The following is a 21,728-nucleotide window of genomic DNA, read 5'->3' on the forward strand; positions in this document are numbered from 1 at the left end:
GAAAGAGGAGGCTCGTGCCGGTTATTTGTGCCCGGACCTTTTCTTTTCACTGGAAATATAAAACAACGGTTCAAACCCGGGAGCGCGCACTCTTAACGGTTTGGCAATTGCGCGTACCCATGTAGGCCCTCCTCTTCCGCGTGCGTCTGGGAGAGCCTCAGTTGGTGTGGTCGGCTCGCGCTGCCTTTTAAAGCAAACTGACACGACATGCCATTTCCCACTCGGCCAGAGGACGGGACACGGTGAAGAGCTTTTGTGTCTCTCATTCTAACCCCTTTTCCTGTCGTCACCCCCATTGTCCTTGTTGTTGTTTAGTTTCCTTTTCTTTAGTTTGTTCACACGGTTAGCTAGTTTCAGTCATGTATCGGTATTTCGGGGAGCTGCTGAGCCGCTCTGCGGGTAGTGCCCTGGCCTCGGGGTGCGTGGATTCCGCTCTCCCGGCGTCCTCTTCCCTGATGAGGGTCCGTCGCTATGCCGACGCAGCAAACCAGCCCGACGACCCTAACTTCTTCAGGATGGTCGAGGGCTTCTTCGACCGCGGGGCCGCTATCGTAGAGGACAAGCTGGTGGAGGATCTGAAGACTAGGGAGAGCCCAGAGCAGAAGCGGAACCGTGTGCGGGGCATCCTGCGCATCATCAAGCCCTGTAATCACGTCCTGAGCGTGTCTTTCCCCATCAAGAGGGATAACGGAGAGTGGGAGGTGGTGGAGGGCTACCGCGCCCAACACAGCCAGCACAGGACACCGTGCAAAGGGGGTAAGAACTGAGCCAAACCACCTCCACCAACCCGTTTGACAGCTAGCTTTAGCCAGCTTTTTACCACTATTTAGCAGCAATGCTAGCTTGCTTTGAAAAAGCATAAAATAAACTAAAAACACGAATTACTCCAGTAATTGAACCTTAGACGTTTTACTGCTAAATTAGCATCATGTTTCCTATGTTTGTTTATTATGTGTCACAACAACAGTGACCTTCCTCCTCACCTGTATCTGCTCTAGTTGGTTAGCTTGCAAACTAGCAGTTACCCATACTTTGTCCAGTCTTAAAAAACTTCAATTTTTAAGGTAGTTATGCATGCATACTAAGTTTGTCAGCCTGTGGTTTGATCAAGAGTTAAAGCACAGTCTCACTCTAAATGTTATGGAGAAAACAGACCTACTGGCATCAGGTGTCATACATAATTTTATGCTGACATCTCCCCATGTGCAGCACAAAACACAGGAAAACAGGACAAAGTCTACATTAAGATCCACCTAAAACTACTGCAAAAACATGGTATGCTATTGCATTTGCTCTTGAGTATATAGTTCAAGGTTCAAAACCAGAAGCCTCAATCGGCTACTGCTGCGACTCACCCTGGGTAAACTGTGAACAGAAGGTTTCAATGTATATAAGAAAAGATGAGGCATTAAAATTTAGGAGGGGGTGGCTGTGTTTCTAGGCATCCTATTTGTCAGTGTGACAGATGGGGGAGGGTGTTATAGAGAAGAGGAATTCTCTGAAGAAAGAAGACATGCATTTCATTTGCTGACCAGACAAAGGGCAAGTTTCAGTGGTGTGGAGAGACACTAGCCTGGTAATGACACTGTGAAACCTTTCCACAGCAGCTGCTTAGTCTAGTGAACACAGCCCCATCGTAGGGGAGACCTATTTCTGTTCAAGACATGGTCATTGCATGTTGCCACTGAGCCCTGTACAAAAGAATTGGTTAAAAAAAAGGTTGGTAAACTATCTGCCTAGATGAGTCAGTGTGGCACCCACATGAAATATGTTTCACCCACCACCACCCACCCGACAAACCACTTAACGGTAATATAACCCATTTATGAATTTATAGCACTACTGCCTGTCCAGGCAGTAACCAGCACTCAGAAGCAATATAGGGACGTTCAAAATCAATAAGCTTGTCCAGCATCACGAGTATCTCCCCGATCCAAAGACAAATCAGAACAGTCTTGCATGAACTGCCCTTCACAGTAGCATTATTCCTGAAAATCTAAAGCCATGATCATGCTGGACTAATAGCTTATGGTTACAGTAACAGTAACAGGGCACAGTTCACCACAAAGGTGTACACGTGAATGTGTGTAAAGTATATTTATTCATCTATTGATCTATCTCTAGTCTTTTGTGGACAAGGCCAACTTGTATTTAATTTTGTGTAAGACAAACTTTATTCATCCATGTGAGATATCGTTAATCTCTCATTATATACTGTTGCAGTAAGGCACTTTTGCAGCCACAGAACCAACCAGATAATTAACACCTACAAATTAGCTGATTGTAGTTTGCACTACACAAGAAACCAATCTGTTTAACTATTTGCTACTTGCGACTACTTGTTTAACTACTCAAATTACACAGTTACACCCTTTGATATTTAGTAATATAGTAAATTTAAATCTTATTCATTACGTTTTGTGTAGTCGCAATAGTAGTAATAAAAATGTGTAACTGACACAAAATCAGATGTATTTATTTATTTTTTTTGGTTTTTCTTTATTTGGTGTGTTACCCAGTTTTGTAGGTATCATAAAATCGAAGAGTGGAAATAAATGGCATTTGCCTGTCGACCAAACTGTCCCATTTAAAAGAAAAAATAAATGAAAACAGCAATATCTCTTCCCAAATATAATGACATGACTAATCAAAATAAAATATACAGATCTTATTGTGAGCAGTTTTATGTAGGAACAATTTATTTCTATTCAACTACACCTTTCAGGCATATAAGAAAGTCTCCATGTACCACTGACAAGAGGTACATGGTAGTGACAGCTTATAAACGTTTAATGGCAACAGCCCCCTACAGCTGAGCTGTAACTTGGTTAGCTGCATTTTTCTTTTGGTTGGCAGATGTATACAGAAAAAGAACAGTTGATACATGAAGTTGCTCACAGCAAAAGTTGTGGAATTTGGAGTAACTGAGTTTGGGAAGTGGCATTGCTGCTGAGTTTTTAAAATGCATATTTGGCACTTTGATGACCACAAAGCAACAACCACCTAGTTTCACTTTCAAGAGAAGAAGAGTGATTTCTACACCCAGCATATCAAAAAAGGGGCCTGGGCGTCTCCCCACTTTTTAGTGGTACGCTATTAAACTGGGTTGGTTCTGGGTTTTTAACAAGGGAAACCCACCTGTCTGTTTTTTAAGTGGGGTTTAATTAACTTCAGTATAAAATACATATTTAATTTTCTAATGTCCAGAAATTATCATTTTGAGCCAGTAAAAATGAAATGAGTAGAATAAAGTACATCATTTAAACGTATTTCTTATCAGGCCCAGTTTATGATCTTATATTGGTTTAGCCGTCATATGCAGTTGTTACAGATTTGAAATAGCTTGAGGCATTGGTCCTTCATGACAGTCCCATGGATAATGGTCTGAATATGGTTTGAAGTTGTTATCTTTCAATGGCTTAATCATTGATGTAGTGTATGAAGCTTTTGCTGTATTCAGATCAAACTACAAAGTGCAAAGGCTGTCTGAGTGTGCATGTTGTGCTCATCTTCCCCCTTTTGAGAGCCACATAGATTGACAGCTGCCAGGCTGGACCACACTGCCTTTAACTGGATATGTGAATGCAAGAAGTGTTGTCTGTGTGAATGTGCATGCAAAACTGAAGAAGGCTACTGAGATTTTGTATAGTCTGCATAGTGATTACCATTGTTCTCCTTTTTTGTGCAGAAGTGTAATACATTTGTAGGTTATTTCATGTCACATGTGAACTGTGCAACACTGAAAAAAATGGAGATACAGAGGACATCTGATACTGCATAAAAACTTGTAGACATTAAGTAGAACCAGTTTCATTAAAATGCACATTTAACAACACAAAACGGTGTCACAGTCCTCCGTTCCTAATCAGAGGCTTTCTCTGACAAATTTACACTTCAAACACTAAAAGACTTGTGAATTACACCTTGATAAAAATATCTGCTTACAGCTGTCCAAATTCCTTTAAATGGGTCTATTCAGTGTTCTGATTTTTGAAGGACTGAAAGTTAATAAGTGTGTCCCTTATCATTTCAAGTCTGTTAATATTTCTTGAGGAAAAATTGAAAAATAATTAGCCGAGCTTTTAACACCATGAATAGTAGTTTTCAATAGTAGTTACAGTCAACAAATAAAGTAACATGGAAATGCATTTATTAAATCAAGAAACGCCAACTCTTTATCTCCACTGTATGGGAACTAATGATGTAAACACGTGCAGTTTCTCCCCAGTTTGAGACAGAAAACAACCTGGTTTTAAAAAAGAATTCCAATGTACAGGTTATAGTACTATTTAAATATATTTATGGCAAAGAATTTTGCAGTCTAAAAATAACATTTAAAAAAAATCTAATGTTAGATAATTGGCACTTTTGTTTGGACAAGAGAGAGCCATTAGTTTGAGTGCTGAAGGAAGTTTAACTTTGAGAGAAAACTCAAAAATCTGCCCACCCATTTTAGAGGAATGTGTTTACAGTCTGTTTTGGTACTTGTTGCTGTGGGTCTCTGTTGGTTGGGTGGGGAAAAGATGGTTGGATGGGGGATGGTTTGGTAGTCAGGCTTTTTTTTCCCCTCCTTTTTTTAAATTTGATCAGTAAACATACAATTGTCCTTTGCTGGCTGTGGGAATTCAGCTGATCTTTGGATGAATGGAAAATAAGAGCAGGGGCAATGCTCTGAAACACAGAGCTTTGTTTTTAAATGTTTTTAGTACCTCCTTTTTCCATTCACTATAGTTTAATGCAGTATTGCCAGAACAGAAAAGAAAGCAGAAGCTCTAACTGCAGTAATGAAAATACTAGTATGTACGGATAAAATTCCGTAATCCAGTGAAGTCGAGGATGTTTCCTGCTTCCTAATGATTATTTGGTGGGATTTGTTATGTATGTAACAAATGCACTCTAAAGAAAATGAGAATATGATGCCTTTGGCAGAAATGTATGCATTTTCCTGACATTTTAGAACATCTGTTAAGCAAAAATGAACAAACCTGGTTAAGAGAAATCTTAAAATGCTAGTGAGTTCCCTTTTGACTCTGGCTAAAACTGCTTTGGTGGTGTTTGTCTGTGCTGGAGGGCCTCTGTGTAAGATGATTCCATAGTAGGAGGGGCTTTTACTTGTGCTGTAGTTTTCAGTATTCAGTTGAACAAGCATAGCTAGATATGCACACACAAAACATGCTGCTGTCTCCTCTTTGTGCGCTTCGTCCTTGGGTTTGTGTGTGTAAGCTAACCCTGGACCCTGCACTATTTTTGGTATTGCCATCTAACTCGTGTGCGCACACACACTGTGCCAATGAGACGGGGGTAGCGTGACATGCTATATGATCTCATGTAATGCTGCACATGTTGCTGCGGTGACGCTAGTAAACGCCAGAAAACAGGAAGGTATGACTCCAGCTGAAGGGCTGGGGTCACAATGGGGGGCTACGATTGGTTCATTTGGTCTCCACCCACCCTTTAATGTTGCCCTGACTGCCGTACACACTTGGCGATCTTTGACCCCATTCATGTGGTCTTCTGTAGTCATTATTAGTCTGGTTTTTCACAGTCCTTCTGTTATTCATTTTCTTTTGCTGTTGCTAACCTCTACAGACAGGGGAGACACTTTAAGACCAAGAATACTCTGGCTGCTTCATGATATGACAGTGGATGTTATTGGTCTGATGCTGCTGTGGTGAAAGTGCAATGTTCTGATAATGGAATATAAAAAGTGCATTATAAATACCTTCACCAACTTGTTGTTATCGTGTTGTTTCATGGAGGTCATGTTAAAAAAAAAAAGTAAAATAAAATACCAGTGAGCAATATGACTTCATGCCCACCGAGGCTGTGGTTTTAGACGGGGAATGGATGCCCTATAAAGTGAAATAAAATGGGTATCGCGTTGAGATTAGTTGCCCATACTGTCCATGTCCACTCATTATCACTTCATGCTTGAGATGTGATCCAGTCCACTTCTAATTTTGTGAAGTCTCTAATTAAAGATGGTTATAAAAGCTGGCAATATAACTAATGGAAAATGGTAACCCCTAAATTCACTTGTCATTTTAATGTAGCTCATAATCTTACTTGTTAGCTGTTTTACAGTCTTCACATATGGCAACAGCTTGATAAGAAATATATTTTATTGCAGCAGAGTAATTTCATCCCTGCCTTTAATAGCCTACCACTGAAGCTTCAAAACAGCAAGTCATGCCATGCAATGGCAAATTCAATCTTAACTAACATATTAATTATGTGTCGGGACTTTTTGTTTGTTTGTTTGTTTGTTTGGGCTTTTTTGGTGCTTTACTGGGAAGATGGCATGATCTCCCTTTCTTTGGAAAAAAGGTCCAATGTATCCTCTGCTAAAGAAAATAATCAAGGAAATGCTGAATCAGAATCAGAATCAGAATACTTTATTGATCCCTGGGGGAAATTATTTTTTGTTACAGTGCTCCATTTTAAACCAACATTAAGACAAGACAGACAATACACTAACTAAGAATAGTACAATATATACATATACATACATACATACATACATACATACATACATACATACATACATACATACATACATACATACATACATACATAAGTCACTTATAAATAAATATTTGGAAAAGAAACATGTGTAGTTGTAGCAGCAAACAGTGTGTTAAGTGGATGCGTTGTACAGGGAGATGGCCACAGGCAGGAATGATTTCCTGTGTCGTTCAGTGGTGCTTTTCGGTAATCTCAGTCTCTCACTGAACGAGCTCCTGTGACTGACCAACATGTCATGGAGTGGGTGGGAGGTGTTATCCAACTAATGGAAGTGCCTTCCATTAGTATTTAGAGAATTCAGAGAATTCATTATTATGGCTGGGAGACAGATACTTGAAGGGCAGTTCAGTGAAAAACCTTTGTAAGGAAAGGTGGTTGTTTGACTGAAGTCAAGGACTTATCCAGGTTACAGACTGAATATACAATCTTCTATCAATATATAACACACTTGAACTGATTAATGAGCTAATAAAAACATGGAAAATATGGGGGAAGGTTACATTTTGTGCATGGAAAACCATTGAGATCTTTATTTTCAGCTTTTCTATACAGGCCCTGTTACAAATTGTTCCCTCTGTGTGTGTTTCCCTCAGGTATCCGTTACAGTACAGATGTGTCTGTGGACGAGGTGAAAGCCCTGGCCTCTCTGATGACCTACAAATGTGCTGTTGTTGGTAAGCATTAAAGTCTTAGCCTTCCACAAAGTCTACAGAAGGTCATCCCTGAACTCTGTACACATATTAATACTGTACAGGAGGTTGGTACTTATGTGGAAATGCCAAAAAATAGTTTTCTTTTTTTCCTGCTTCTATCTTGTATGTCTTCATGTGTATTTGCAAAGTAATGTATGCATGTTCTTGTGGTTATAAAGCTGTATTATTATCTTCCAGATGTGCCATTTGGGGGAGCCAAAGCTGGAGTCAAGATCAATACTAAGAATTACTCTGTAAGCCTTCTGATTGCAAGCCTATTCTCACATAATTAATAAAACCCTCGTAACAACAACAACATAAGAGATCAATCACTCAATAAACTTGAGGTGGTAAAGGAGACAAGCCTTTTTCTTTTTTCTTTTTTTGTTGTTGTCTTTGATTGCTTAATTATAGGGCACTGTCATTTATTTAAAGGTCATCAACTGTTCATCTAAGCTTATAGTCAACTGAAGAGAAAACCCTCACAAAACCTCACAGATGCCTTACGCATCTTTCTTAACATTTGATAGGAATTTGTTTATATGAACTGTTTAGTTTTCTGGAAGTAATGTAACCACACTTTGTTGCAGGACAATGAGCTGGAGAAGATTACCAGGAGATTCACGATTGAGCTGGCCAAGAAGGGCTTCATTGGTGAGTTTCTAGTGTGTGGTTGGTTGTTTTAACTGTTTAATGGGCTTTAGAAGTGAGAGGTAAATACTTGCACCCATGAAGGTAAACATTTCCAGTCTTCTAATGGTGTTTATTCAGGTTGGGGTCCTTCAGAGTGTGTCTGTGTCAAGTAAAAGGGCAGACAACTAATAATGGTTAAGGAAACTCAGTTCTGATATTTATAAAGGTGGAGAAGCCAAAAAATCATAAAAAAAAATTAGCTAATGCATATTTACAGTATATAGTCAGGACAAGATGCAGGTACACTGATATTTTTCTTAAGTTAAAGTACATAGGGATAACCTACAGAGTAAAAGTTGGCATTTTAAAAATTGAAACTTGGGTGCTAAAGTATCAAAAGTCACAAAAGTAAAACTAATATATTTCAAAATCCGTCTTATTGATTTTTTTTTCTAGATCTATACTTTAAATACTAAGCTTGGCAGTAGGTGGCAAAGTTGAGGCTAATTTTTGGGCTCATAAACTTCACATACTGCTGGGTATATTGCCAGGTATACTTTAATAGTAAATCATAACTTTGGTTATGTATTATTAATCAGAATCTGCAAAGTAACTAATTTAGTTTGGAAGTACAAATTGACATAAAATGTTCTGCTTAATTGCAGTATATGGGGAAAGAATACTGGGTTAGTTTCTTGAGGGTACATAATTGTTCTTGTTTGGCACAGGTCGTTCCAGTTTAGCTGATGGAAAACCTTTTGACAAAATCAGCCTTTTAAGATCACATTAAAGAACTTTTTTTTTTTTTTTTTTTTTTTAAAAAGGTCAAAACAAGGGAACACGTATGCATATTTGTCACTACTTGTTCATTTGGCAGAATAATTTATTTTTTAACTCAACCTCACAGAGAATAAAATGGTAATTTCATTTACTTTCTCCAGGAAGCTGGCATAGATGTGTTTAGTATGTTGAGCAAAGTCACAGAAAACTTGTTCACTGGTTCCATGGGTTAATGGGCCCCTATACCACCTGTTTATTCACCCTTACCTGGATGCATTTAAAATGTTCATAATGTGTTTACTTTACTACTGAGGGATATGACGCTGTCTGTAGTCAACAATAGTTGCTGCTTGTGGAGCTTGGAGGTAAAAAGGTACCCACCATCTGCCTGCAGCACTTGTCTGTCTATCTGTCAGTGGACAGATTCAGTTACTTTCTGTCTGCATGCTTGCTGCTGTTTTCACATCTTGAGGCCCTTTGAGGCACATGGTTATGTCACACAAGGACGTGAAGCCTGGTGCTCAGAGTTTGTGATATTATACTCTTTTTCTTTTTTCTTTTTTAAACTCTCTTCACCTCTCTCTCTCTCCCTTTCCTTTCCTTTCTGTCTTTGCTCAACAGGACCTGGCATCGATGTCCCTGCTCCTGACATGAGCACAGGCGAGAGGGAAATGTCCTGGATTGCCGACACGTATGCGAACACTATTGCACATACTGTAAGTTCTCAGACTTAATGGATATATTATTTTGTAGACGGCATAGCCAGTCTGTCTGACTTGGCTGCAGTTTTGGCACAAATTTTAAAATGGGCTAAGTTAAAAAAACAAGGAGTGAGTCATACATAAACCATGAACAGTGGTTTCCTGCCTCGCCCTTTCCAGCTGACCACAGAAGCATTCCTCATGTCTTAAAAGGGTCTTTTCAGACTGAGGCCTCTGTTCGTGTTATCAGCTAATCATTGTGCTATCTCAGTCTGTCAAACAAGGCTTATTTGATTAAACATGGAAAATATTTACCCATGTTTATTGTTTCACATGGGATCATGTGTTGTTTAGAACTGGTTTGATCTAAAAACTATAATTGTCAGAGAACTCTGTTGACTGATATTTTACTTATTAGCAGCAAGAAAAGACCATAATATTACTCATATCTTTTACCCTCTCTCTGCTTACAACACCTTATTGTTTCAAAGTTAAAAAATATAATCCCTTTCAAATTATTAACAGTGTTGATTGCATAATCCTGAGGGCTGTACTGCCAAGGAGGTTCAACACAGTCAGGCTCTCTGCGCATTAGCTGGATCGAAAATCCCCCCACAGATGACAGACAAGTTAATAACTGCTGTTATTAGTTAATGACATAAGCTGGGCTTCTCACTTCTGTGCATGCTCACATGTAGAGCAGGGCGATATGGCCAAAAATATTTATCACGATATATATTTGAAAATTTGCGATAACGATATAACCAACGATATAATTGATGCGAGACAAAATACAACTCCACAACATTACTAGCGCAAAAAGACAACCTTCCATTTATTTTCACTTAAACAAGAAGCTGGTTTTTATGTACATTAAAGCTTTATAAAAATATAACAGTGCAAATGCAAATTCCTTGCTGAAAGTTTAACCAAAAGGCATTTCCAGTAGAAATGGGCTGACATATCCTGAGCATAACCATGTATAATATCCACTGAAGTTAAAAAGAGGTGCTTTGCAACATTAAACTGCAGTGTGCAGTACGCATTTTTCGGACCATAAGGTGCACGGGATTATAAGGCACATTAAGCGAAACAAAGCAGTCAGATAAATCAAACTTTATTAAACTCATTCTTCTTGCTTCCTCCACTTCTGTACCATTGTTTCATTAATGTTGAATTCTCTGGCAGCTGCTCTATTCCCATGTTGTTGCAGTATATTAATGACTAACCTCGTATTGTGGATGGATTATCTCAGTTGTTCTCCTGACTGAAGTTTGGTCCGTTTACAGCATCCTGCCATGCGATTGCATTTGTCTCTAACCATGAAGAACCTTCACGTTAACTTTTATAAGTGGAAAAGTGTTAGTGTTCGTCCTCCAGCTTCACTGTTTATGTTATGCTAACATAGCTGTGTCGCTAGCGATCACGTAGCACATCATTATATACCAGCTAGCCCAACTTCAGTAACCCTACAAACGTCACTGCTGTTTAGTTTCCTGTCTTCATTTATGTTGCAAGTGATAGCAGAGCTGTACGTTTGAATTTTTTCAGAAATCTCTCAGTCAGAACATGCAATATCATGCTTAGGTAACTAGCGAAACTAGCGAGCTAACTTCCGCTAGCTTCCTGCTAACTTCTAACTCCGTTAAATGTAATACATTTTGTTTTCATGGATGCCTGGAAGTTAAACTTCATAGTTACACCTGGTAAAGCAGCAATGCTGATCGTTTTATTAAAGATGAAAGAATTTAGACAGTTTTTAACTCTAAGTGATGCTGCAGTGTTGTTTGACCTGAAGCATACGGAGTTTAGGACCCAGATTACTCCCAGATTTAAGAGCATCTTAGTCCGACAAATACGACAATAACAACGGCCCCTTGCATGTTCTGCAAAAAAATGTGCTTTGTTGTGTATCTGACGGACAAACACCAAACCAGTTCCACATCACGGAAGTTGCACCATTTTTACAAACCAATTCTGGTTCATCTGTTTCACTCAACAATCGGCCATGTGCGTATGAAAACAAAGGCACTGCGCATGCGCGTTTTACTCCCATTCTATCGCGATATTTCATTTTCCTATCGTTGCCTAACATTATACCGGTATTACCGTGAACGGTATAATATGGCCCAGCCCTACTCACATGAAAAGGAGCATTTCACGCATTATATGCCTTTTCATGAATGCCACTTATTACAAGTAAGTAGAACGAACTTTGATAATTGAGAAGGCATTCTTGGTGATGGCCTGTTCGATTTTTTTAATCTGTGTCAAGAATAGCTGAAATATTTCAGCTGTGGAAGAGACTTGGCAGCAGTGAGATACAACTCGCACATATAAAATGTATTCCTCCAACAATTATTGCACTTGAAAAATTGTTTTAAATAAAAGAATTCGAAAAAAAACATGGTGCTTTCAGTCGAAAGTTTGAGCACAGCCTGCTGCAGACCAGGTTATGTGCTGCACATGAGTCACCATAGGGATTTGCCAAGTTAAAAAAAACCCAAACAAAACACTTTTATGACACAGAAAACCGACATTTCTTGCTATCCCATTAATCTTGCTTAATAGTACACATCTCAGTCTATTTTTTTTTTAAATAAGATTTATTTACATTTTTAAATCGACAAACAAACAAAGCGAACAAATAAACAAAAAGCTCACAACTATGGCACACAGCAAGCATCTACAACTAACCACAACATGGCAGGCCATTTTGACCACAGGAACACTCCTAGGTGCACACTCTTGTATCCATGCCTTTCAAGGACAACCTCAGACATCCAAAAAGCAAACACAAAAGTAATATCTCAGTCTATTCTTGACATTTATTTTTTCCTATTAATACTTGGTTGGTAAGAGACAAGCAACATTGATGAACACAGTGGTGTTCCAGAAACACTGAGAACTTAAGGATTTAAACCATGTAACAGACATATTTCTACTTTAAATTATTGTTGTTGTTGTTCTTGTTATTATTAAACTCTTAAAACAGTTTGTGTCATTGAGATCAGGATCTGAGAGAAGTGCAAAAAACATGAAACAATATAGCCAGGTACATAATACAGATGCACGCTATGCATGTTCATAAATTAAGAAAGGATGTGCAAGAATGAATGCTGATAATTAAATGTAATCAGTGTTTAGTTTATAAACAAATAGATCCAGTTCACACTGGGAGATTCCCTACAAAGGTTGTAATGCCAGCGTTACCAAATTGGCCTGCTGGTTGTGTTGTAGTCATTTTTTTTGGCTCACATTCATGAGATGGGTGCTATGTTCCAGTTAAGCTCAATATCCAGCAGTCACCACTTCTGGCTCATTCATGTGTGAATATCAATGATTTAAAAACTGTGTTGGTCCTGTTCCACTCTTCTCTCTGGTCGCCTCACACAGTCATGTGACCTCTGCTCCAGATACCCCCATGGAGTAGGTCACAAATTCCTACTCTGGGTATCTGAGGGAAGAGGAGCTTGGGTAGTACGTGTAGTACGTGTCATGGTACCTGGGCCACACATGACATTTTATGACATGGTCACTGGAGACTGGCTCTGGCTTGGCAAAATATTTGGCCTACTGGATGGCTTTGTCTGAACTTTGCAGTGAAAAAATTACTCATGCATGGTTGCTCATTTTTGGTGGTGCCAGCTTTAAAGAGTTTGTCTAAATTTGTGGAATTATATAGTTGAATCTAGGCAAGTGTTTTGAATCATAAACATTTAAAATATTGTTAGTTTTTTTTTTTTTTTTTAAATACTACAAGGTGTTTTTGGTTAAGCAGAAATTATTGCAAATTCTTGTAATGGTCTAGCCTACCTACTGATTAAATAAGGTTGTATGTGGCACATACCAGATACCTGATTCATTAAAAAAATCTTGGTTTCTTTGGTTTACATTATTCGTTATAATGCTGGAAGTTTTTGTGTTTGTCGGTTTCTCGTCCAACACTGCCCAACTGAGGTTTCAATAATCTGTGTGCAAAGATGCTGTGTATATAGTAGTGTTTTAAGCTGTGGTCTGATTTCTTTTTTCTTTTTTTTCTCCTTACAGGACATCAACGCACATGCATGTGTGACAGGAAAACCTATCAGTCAAGGAGGAATCCACGGGCGTATCTCAGCCACTGGTCGTGGAGTTTTCCATGGCATTGAGAACTTCATTAATGAGGCTTCTTACATGAGCATGCTGGGCCTCACTCCTGGCTTCCAGGACAAGACCTTTGTTATCCAGGTACACAGACGCATGTACACTTTGATAAGAGAAACAAAGAAGAATGACTTCAGTGATGCAGACTCTTGTGCGGCTGTTTTCTCCCTGATAGTCACAGGACTTAAGTTTTCATTTGAAGTCGTGATGAGGGGTTTTAAAGCTGTGCCTCAATCAGAGCCATGCCATCTGTTTTTGCCTGATCTCCTCATACCGCACAGGCAGCAGCGAGCTCAAGTTTTCCCTTCTTTGTTTATGGAAAAGGATGATTCATCGAGAGTAACCAGTTAAAGAAACTGGGCTGCTCTGCTGCTCAAGTTCCAGCTGGTTTTGTGAAAAACAGTTTGAGTTTAAACTAATATGTTTTAGAATCAGGCATGAAAACTCATCAATGAAATGCAGTATTGGAATCATTTGCAGTGTTGATTAAAAGGAACTTGTCTTTTCTTTAAAGCTGTGCTGATTTTAACTGTAACCATGTGAAAGCAGAAGTGTGCCTGCAGAGATAAAAAGTCAAAGAGCAGCATTTTGCTTAGCAGTTTCATTTCCAGTAGTCACATGGCAGCTCCTCACGTGTCACTGACGCAAACTAAGCAGGAAAGCCCTCGGCAGTGGTGTCTGCTGTTTTCTTGGAATACTTTCTGTAATTTCCCCTCTTCATGACAGCAGTGCAGTCTGATACTCTCGATCAATAGCTCTGTGTGTTTACATCCATTTCATTTAGTTAACCATCTCCGTGAAGTTAGCTGCAAGACTTGCAGATTTCAGATTTTTTATTTTATTTTTTTAAAGGATCTTCTTGTATTTGCTTGAGATTATGTTTGAAGTTTAATGTCCTGGCTTCACTGAGATTTGTAAAGTGGCAGATAGTTCAGATTCAGTGACTGTAAAGAAACAAAGATTTTGAAGGCTGATGATTACTGCTGAGTGGGTTTAAAGTGAGGGATGATAGGGTGAGGAGGTGAAGAAGCTGTGACGACAGCTGATTCATGATGTGGATGTTCAAAAAGTTAATCCGTGTCTGTGTTTGGGGATTACTCTGTGCTGCGCTGAGATTACATTTTTCTTAGAGATTTATTAGTGAGAAAGGACAGAGCAGATCTTTAATGTGGTATTAAGATGAAAGCAGGGGTATATATTTACTCGCTTTTTCTTTCTTTTTTTTTTTCTTTTTTTCTTTTTTAAATCATTTGTAAAGTTGTCTCTGTTCTTGTCTTTATCCAACAGCTCTGTTAGTGGCCAAAAGGCGATATCAGCAACGATATTAGCGATATTAACTTTATTGTTGCTTTAAAACTATGAGACTCTTGCTTTGGGGTTTATCTATAACTTATATACACAATGTCATCTTCTTTCTACATCCCAATTTCTGGAGTTGGATATACAGAATCTTGGTTATTAGTGTTTAATTATCTTTCTTTTCCTTGCTGCATCTGGTTTTAGTAATATATATTCACATGTTTGTTCTGTTTTGTAGTGTGTGCAGATGAATGCATAGAGAAATTTCAAATCTCATATATACTGTACTGCTGTCACCCATTTATAGTCAAATGAAATAATGATTTGATGATTTTTTTTTTCTTCTTAACCTCATCTGGCCACATGGTGGCAGCAGAGTATGTAGCTTATAAAAATGAACATCATTTTGTTTGTTGATTGGGAAGGGGAATAATTATTTGTAACTATGTGCTGTGACTTTCACAGGGCTTTGGTAATGTGGGTCTCCACTCAATGAGGTACCTGCACAGGTTTGGGGCCAAGTGTGTGGGCATTGGAGAGATTGATGGAGCCATCTACAACCCAGATGGTATCGACCCCAAACAGCTGGAGGATTATAAACTGGTATCAGCACTGCTGTCTTCCCCTCATTTCTGTCGTTTCTTAATTAATTTATTAATTAATTTTATTTTTTAAATTGTACTTATTCATTCTCCACTGAAACATCCATCTCTACAGCAACATGGCACCATCGTGGGTTTCCCAGGAGCCAAACCCTATGAGGGGAACATTTTGGAAGCGGACTGCCACATCCTGATTCCTGCAGCTGGAGAAAAGCAGCTCACACGTAACAATGCTCCGAAGATCAAGGCCAAGGTAAACTCTTTGTCTGATTACAAAAGCTGCTGTGATTTTAAACTGTCAGTTTGATTAAAATTATTAAGGTTGAGCAGTTCAGGTAGTGGTTAAGTATATTTGTTTATTTTTGTCAGATCATTGCTGAGGGTGCCAATGGTCCCACCACCCCAGGTGCTGATAAAATCTTCCTGGAAAACAACGTCATGGTTATTCCTGTAAGCACACACACCACCAAACACACAGGGAAATACAAGCTAGTTTTATGGTTTGTTTAAAGTGAATTATTGTTTGTGTGTTTTGATTCCCTGAATGACAATACATGTGCACACATTGCACATTCATACACATTCAGACTTAATTAAGCTGAACTGTAGAACAGATTTAAGCATGACAGGTTAAACAAGGTTTTGTTCACAGAATAAAAGCATCGATTTCATTTTATTTTCATGCTGATCTTTTCATTTCATTTATTTATTTTTTAACAGAAACACGAAATAAACAGTCTAAAAGCAAAAATAAACAGGAAAAACAATCTGCTCTGCTCATTCAGCAGTTTACATCCTCAAAAAAATTTTTCCAGAAAAAAGGGGCAAAGCACAGCAAATGAAATCTTCAAATTTATACAAAAAGCTAGATTTAGATTAGTATAGCATATTATTTTATTATTTAAACATATTCTTGTAATTATGTTTTTGTCTAAGATTTGAATTGGTTAGGACTTGGTTAATAAGACACGAAGTCCCATCCTTCTGAGCTCAGATCACAAGAAACAAACTACTATCCATCAAATACGGTTAATCAAAGCACACTCGTACGTTTCGATAAAACACATTCATTTGCTGAGGGTTAAACTCTTTGTAAATTAAAATATTTTCCTCATGTTCAAATAGACTGGGACTGAAAACATGCATTTGTAAATATAAATTCTAACTAGAAATATGATGGAATGTATTACTAAGTGTTGTTTCTAGTTCTTGCTTTAAAATACAATTTCGATATGTGCTTGTTAAATAATTTCTCCTTTAACATATATAATCAGATTTTTAAAAGTCATATTTTCCACACAGAGGACCTTTTCATCTGTGCACTTATCCATACAGAGAAGTGAAGACTGTTTCTACTTGCAGGACATGTACTTGAATGCTGGCGGTGTGACGGTATCTTATTTCGAGTGGCTCAAGAATCTCAACCATGTCAGCTATGGAAGACTAACCTTCAAATATGAGAGGGACTCAAACTACCACCTCCTCAGTGAGTACAAACCTGCAGTTCATGCTTTTGTCTGGACGCAGATTGTATTTATATTGTCTGACAGCTTTTATTCGTTAGAGACATGCTGCAAATCGGTATGAAAAATAATGATAAAACACAAACAAACGCAATAAATCACTCGTACAAGTTCTTTGTGTGTGTGCGTACGTGTGACCCAAAACATTTTATTCAGATCAGAATTAGATCTCTATAGTTTTTATTCCTCTCTGGAGTAGTAAATAGGTTTTATAGACTGAAAAATTTCTTCAAATGCTTTACAATCATCCTGTGTACCCTTTTTAAAAAAAAAAAAAAAAAAAAAATTTTTTAAATCTTGAATCAAAATCTTTCCGCTAGGAAATACAAACACAACACCTTTACATCGTGGTTAAGATGTAGTTTGTCCTCGATTTGATTTCTTGTGGTTCCAGGGTAGGCTGCTTTCCCCCAACAGTAACAACTTACAACATTCTGAGTAACAACGTTCTGATGGCTCTCATAGATAAGCTTCTTTAAAACAAGCAGTATCTTTTGCTGCTGTTGGGCAACAAAAAAAAAAAAGAACAAAAGAAACAGAAAATGAGTGAAACCGTGTAGCCAGCAAGAATTTAGAGAGGAAATGCTTAAATTTCTTACCTTTTTTAAAATCAACTGACTCTGTGGTCACCTATCTTCTGGTGTCGCTCTTTTGCTTTCTTCATGTACTTTCTGATTGGCACTCTCATACAGCCAATTATATGATACACTCAATGAATCAGACATGTTATCACTGCTATTTGTAGTATTTGTGATTAATTTGTATTTTTGTTTTACTGTTTTCTCCTTTAGTGTCTGTTCAGGAAAGTTTAGAGAGGAAGTTTGGCAAGCAGGGAGGACCCATTCCCATCGTACCTACTGCTGACTTCCAGGCCAGAGTTGCTGTAAGTAACAGCTGCTGTCATACACATGCATTTCTTGTTTAAATGTTGTAAAAGTACCACACGTACCAGTGTGATGAATTTCCTTCCATATGAAACTGATTCTAATCAATAAATGCGATCAGGCCAGCTAATGTTTATTCTTTGTCAACTGATTAATAATCCAAGAACTATTTTACTATTGTGTCCCGCTCAGCCTGATGTGGGGTTAACACATAATCGTCCTTTACAGGGTGCCTCAGAGAAGGACATTGTTCACTCTGGATTGGCCTACACTATGGAGAGATCTGCTCGGGTAAGTGATCATGCAGGAAAGGTCAGAGGTGTGGTTCTCAAACATTTTTTATTTCTTCTTATCACTGTAATTGCACCTTGAAAAACTGGTTCAGGTAGACAAAATATCAGGCACAATGCTTCCACTTGTAAGCAGGCGCATCCTGTTAGGTGTCATTAAGTCCTGTTTAACAAAACACACAACATAATTATGGTTTGCTTGTTTTATGGTCAATTGGACATCAGTGCTTAAACCACAGCTCTCACATTTCCTGCTTTCTGAAATGGAGCTCCAGGATGGGGTGGTGGTGCAGCAGTTTGTGTGTCGATTCACAGAAGAAATGTTGGGGGTTCAAACGAGGAGCTTTCTGTCTGTGTGGATGTTTTGTTCTCGTTGTGGCTCTGAGTTTTCTCCTTATTTTTTTTAAATGGGATGTGGGTATGTGAGACGGAAAGCATGCACTAAACAAAGTGATGGAGAGGCAGGTGTAAATGTGGTTATGGTGCTCCAGTCCATGTTTCATAACCAGTGAGATGACACTTTTATTTATTTTACAGTCATCTCAGAGAACTTTATACTGTGAGGTAACAATGTTAGGAAGGAAAGTGCTGACGTTCAGATGATCCTCCAGGAACAAAATTTTATAACAGTATGTGCTAAACGTTGATTTGATATTCGTTCTGTTTTATTAGACTTTGATGGGATAAAGTCTAAACTCATTTTCTTTGTAGTCCTTTCTATGAAGGTACTAGTTTGAACACTGTATAAACTCTTTTCTATATTTCCTTCAACTTACTCTAGCCTGTTCTGACTCCTGCAGTGACAGAATCTTAAGGAACTATTACATGCAGTCTATCGACCTGGTCTCTGTTATTAGTTCAACTTTTTCAACTGTTACTGTCAAGGCTAAACTGTTGGAACTGCTGTTACCCATCTAGTATAAACTCACTGAAAAGACTTTGAACACTCCTTTGCTGGATGTGTAAACACAGTAGATTTAGTTTTTCTCAACCAAATATATGCCAGCCAGTTCCTGATTTGATTTTGATTTGATTGATTAGCATTCAAATTCAAATCTCAGTGAAAACAGTGAAAAAAAAACAGTGAAAACAGAACAAAAATCTACCATAAAGAAAGAAAGCATGAGACAAGGCTAATCAAAAGGTATTGGCTGTTTTTGAAAAAGCAAACAAAACATAAAAACAGAACAGCAGCTTGCTATGATGTGGACATCTGATAAATGTTAACCTTTGAGATAAATCTAACCCGGTTTCAACCCTGATGTGGACCCATTTAGACCCCTAAACAAGAGATGCAGTCTCTTGATGGAGGAGATGGGAAGGGACTGAGAAAAGAAGAGGATAGTTAAAGTTTTTATATTGTCCTGAAAGACGTCCTTTTACTTTTCACTATTTAAACGTTAAATGTCTGACTGACCAGGTTAAACCAGGAAACTGCATCCATTGAAATGTTGAACTTGGTGGTGTAGCATGTAAAACCTGTGTCATCATCTTCTTTTGTAGCAAATCATGCGAACAGCGAGCAAGTACAACCTCGGTCTGGACCTGCGGACGGCTGCCTATGTGAACGCCATCGAGAAGGTCTTCAAGGTGTACAACGAGGCTGGGCTCACCTTCACATAAATGGCTGACCATGGTCCACACTAGTCTCCCTTCCTCCACCCTTCTGCTGTTGAATCCCCTCTCCTGCCTTTCTCCACCTCTAAAACAGCCTTCAGAACATATCACTGTTTACCGCTGCTCCTTGGCTCCTTTCACACACACATGCAGCGACACAGTGGCTTGCCTCGTAGTTATTTCATGATCTTTGTGCTGCCATTATATCTCTGCAACTCTTTTTAAATATTGTCCTGTTCTTGTTTTTTGCCTGAGGTTACAGACAGAGAATCCCCCAGCCGTCATACAAGTGTTTATAATTCAGCTGTATGGCAGCCATGTTCTTAGCTCTGTGTTTGTGATCGCTGAATGCATGTGTGACCCTCCTGTTGCAGTTGTTTCAGTTGATAGCACTACAGATGCCTTATTTTTAGGAGGAGGTCTGCTCTAAAAGGGACACGGCCACTTCAATCTAATGTTAACTCAAACAGATTTAGATTTAACTTCATGTGAATAAGAGAAAAAAGTAATTTTATTACCCTTGAGTATGTCTTGTCACTCTTAAGGTGTAAAAAGTTAGTGCTGGTTTTGCCAAGTTTTAGAATTCACAACAGAGATTCAGTGTTCTTCATAGTTGTGTTTTCATGTTCCCGTTCCCCTTTATTTTCCTCCCTTTCCTGTTGTTTCATCGTAAATGCAGCTTCTTCCCGACTCTTCCACTGGCCAAGAGAGAAGAGCAGGGATGGGCCGAGGTGTCACTGTGATCGGCCAATCCCTGCCTGAGTATTCTTCAGTTTAACCGTCCAGTTTCAGTACTGCAGCATTTTTGGAGGAAATTTTTATTTTTACTGTACTCATTTTTTTTTTTTTTTTTTTTTTGGGAAATCATAAAAATGTTCAGATACAGAAATGTGTTATCAGTGTTTATTTTCTGGTGAGCTCATCCTGTAACATCTGGTGTTTTTCCTGCAACTTTATAAAAGTTGTTAATAAGACCTGAAGGAGGTATCAGCAGTATTACTGGGAAAAAAAACAGGCTTGAGGAAAGTTATTTAAAAATTTCCTATTAAATTATTTTTTCTTTGGAATTGTTTTTTAAAGAGTTGGTAAGTAGACTAATACTTATATAGCACTTTCTATGTTTGAACGCTCATGGTGCTTTATAGTACAAGCCTTATTCACGAACAGTCGATTTTTTTAAAATCGTTTTTAATAATTCATAGACATTCCATCGGATCTGTTGGGAGGAACTAAGCCTTCAGTATCTTGGCCAGGGATTGAACCACCAACCTCTCAGTTACATGACAACTTGCTCCACAGCCACCCTGTTGGGTTAATAATAATTAAATGAATGGTATATGTCCATCCCTGTTATAATTACTCCCTGAAGTCCCTGCTCTTGATTTAAAAAAAAAATTAAAAAAAAAATTCCTGGTGTCATCATATTATATATATGTTAAACTTATATATAATATTAAACTTGAATGTTGTTAATTTAGTTACAGCCTACATGAAGCTACCTTTTATACGTACACTACCAGTCAAAAGTTTGGACCTTCTCATCTAATGTCTTTTTATTTATTACTACTTTCTACATTGTGGATTCATACTGAAGCCATCAAATATATGAAGCAAGACGTATGGAATTATGTAGCAAACCCACTTTGAGATCCCTCAAAGCCACCATTTGGCCACCATCTCAGTGTGCTTCGTGTAGTCTCCTGAAATGGTTTTCACTTCACAGATGTGCCTTGTCAGGGTTCAGTTGTGGAATTTCTTGCCTTCTTAATGGGATTGGGACCATTAGTTGTGTTGTGTAGAAGTCAGGTTGGTACACAGCTGATAACTGTTAAAATTCATATGACAAGAACCAGAGTCCATTATTACTTTAAAAACTGAAGGTCAGTTAGTCTGGAAAATTGCAAAAACTTTGAACTGTGGGAATTGCCTTTTATAGTCAAATAGCTGCTAAGAAACCATTACTAAGGACAAGTAAAAAGCAGGTGAGACCAAGAAACAATGAATGGACATTAGATCAGTGGAAATCTTTGGTCTGA

The 21,728-nt window shown here is 38.3% G+C and overlaps 1 protein-coding gene across 1 annotated transcript; it reads left to right on the forward strand.

Moving 5' to 3' along the window:
* The first annotated feature begins 161 nt into the window (after positions 1 to 161).
* glud1b (glutamate dehydrogenase 1b) lies at positions 162 to 20,555 on the forward strand. Its single transcript, XM_080873220.1, has 13 exons — positions 162 to 756; positions 7,119 to 7,199; positions 7,416 to 7,471; positions 7,808 to 7,871; positions 9,252 to 9,346; positions 13,382 to 13,561; positions 15,242 to 15,379; positions 15,494 to 15,631; positions 15,748 to 15,828; positions 16,741 to 16,864; positions 17,693 to 17,784; positions 18,014 to 18,076; positions 19,579 to 20,555. The coding sequence occupies exons 1-13, from the start codon at positions 360 to 362 to the stop codon at positions 19,696 to 19,698; spliced, it is 1,629 nt and encodes a 542-aa protein (XP_080729346.1). The 5' UTR covers positions 162 to 359; the 3' UTR covers positions 19,699 to 20,555.
* Positions 20,556 to 21,728: the final 1,173 nt, after the last annotated feature.

This window comes from Rhamphochromis sp. 'chilingali' (genome assembly GCF_963969265.1).
Source record: "Rhamphochromis sp. 'chilingali' genome assembly, chromosome: 22".
NCBI lineage: Eukaryota > Metazoa > Chordata > Actinopteri > Cichliformes > Cichlidae > Rhamphochromis > Rhamphochromis sp. 'chilingali'.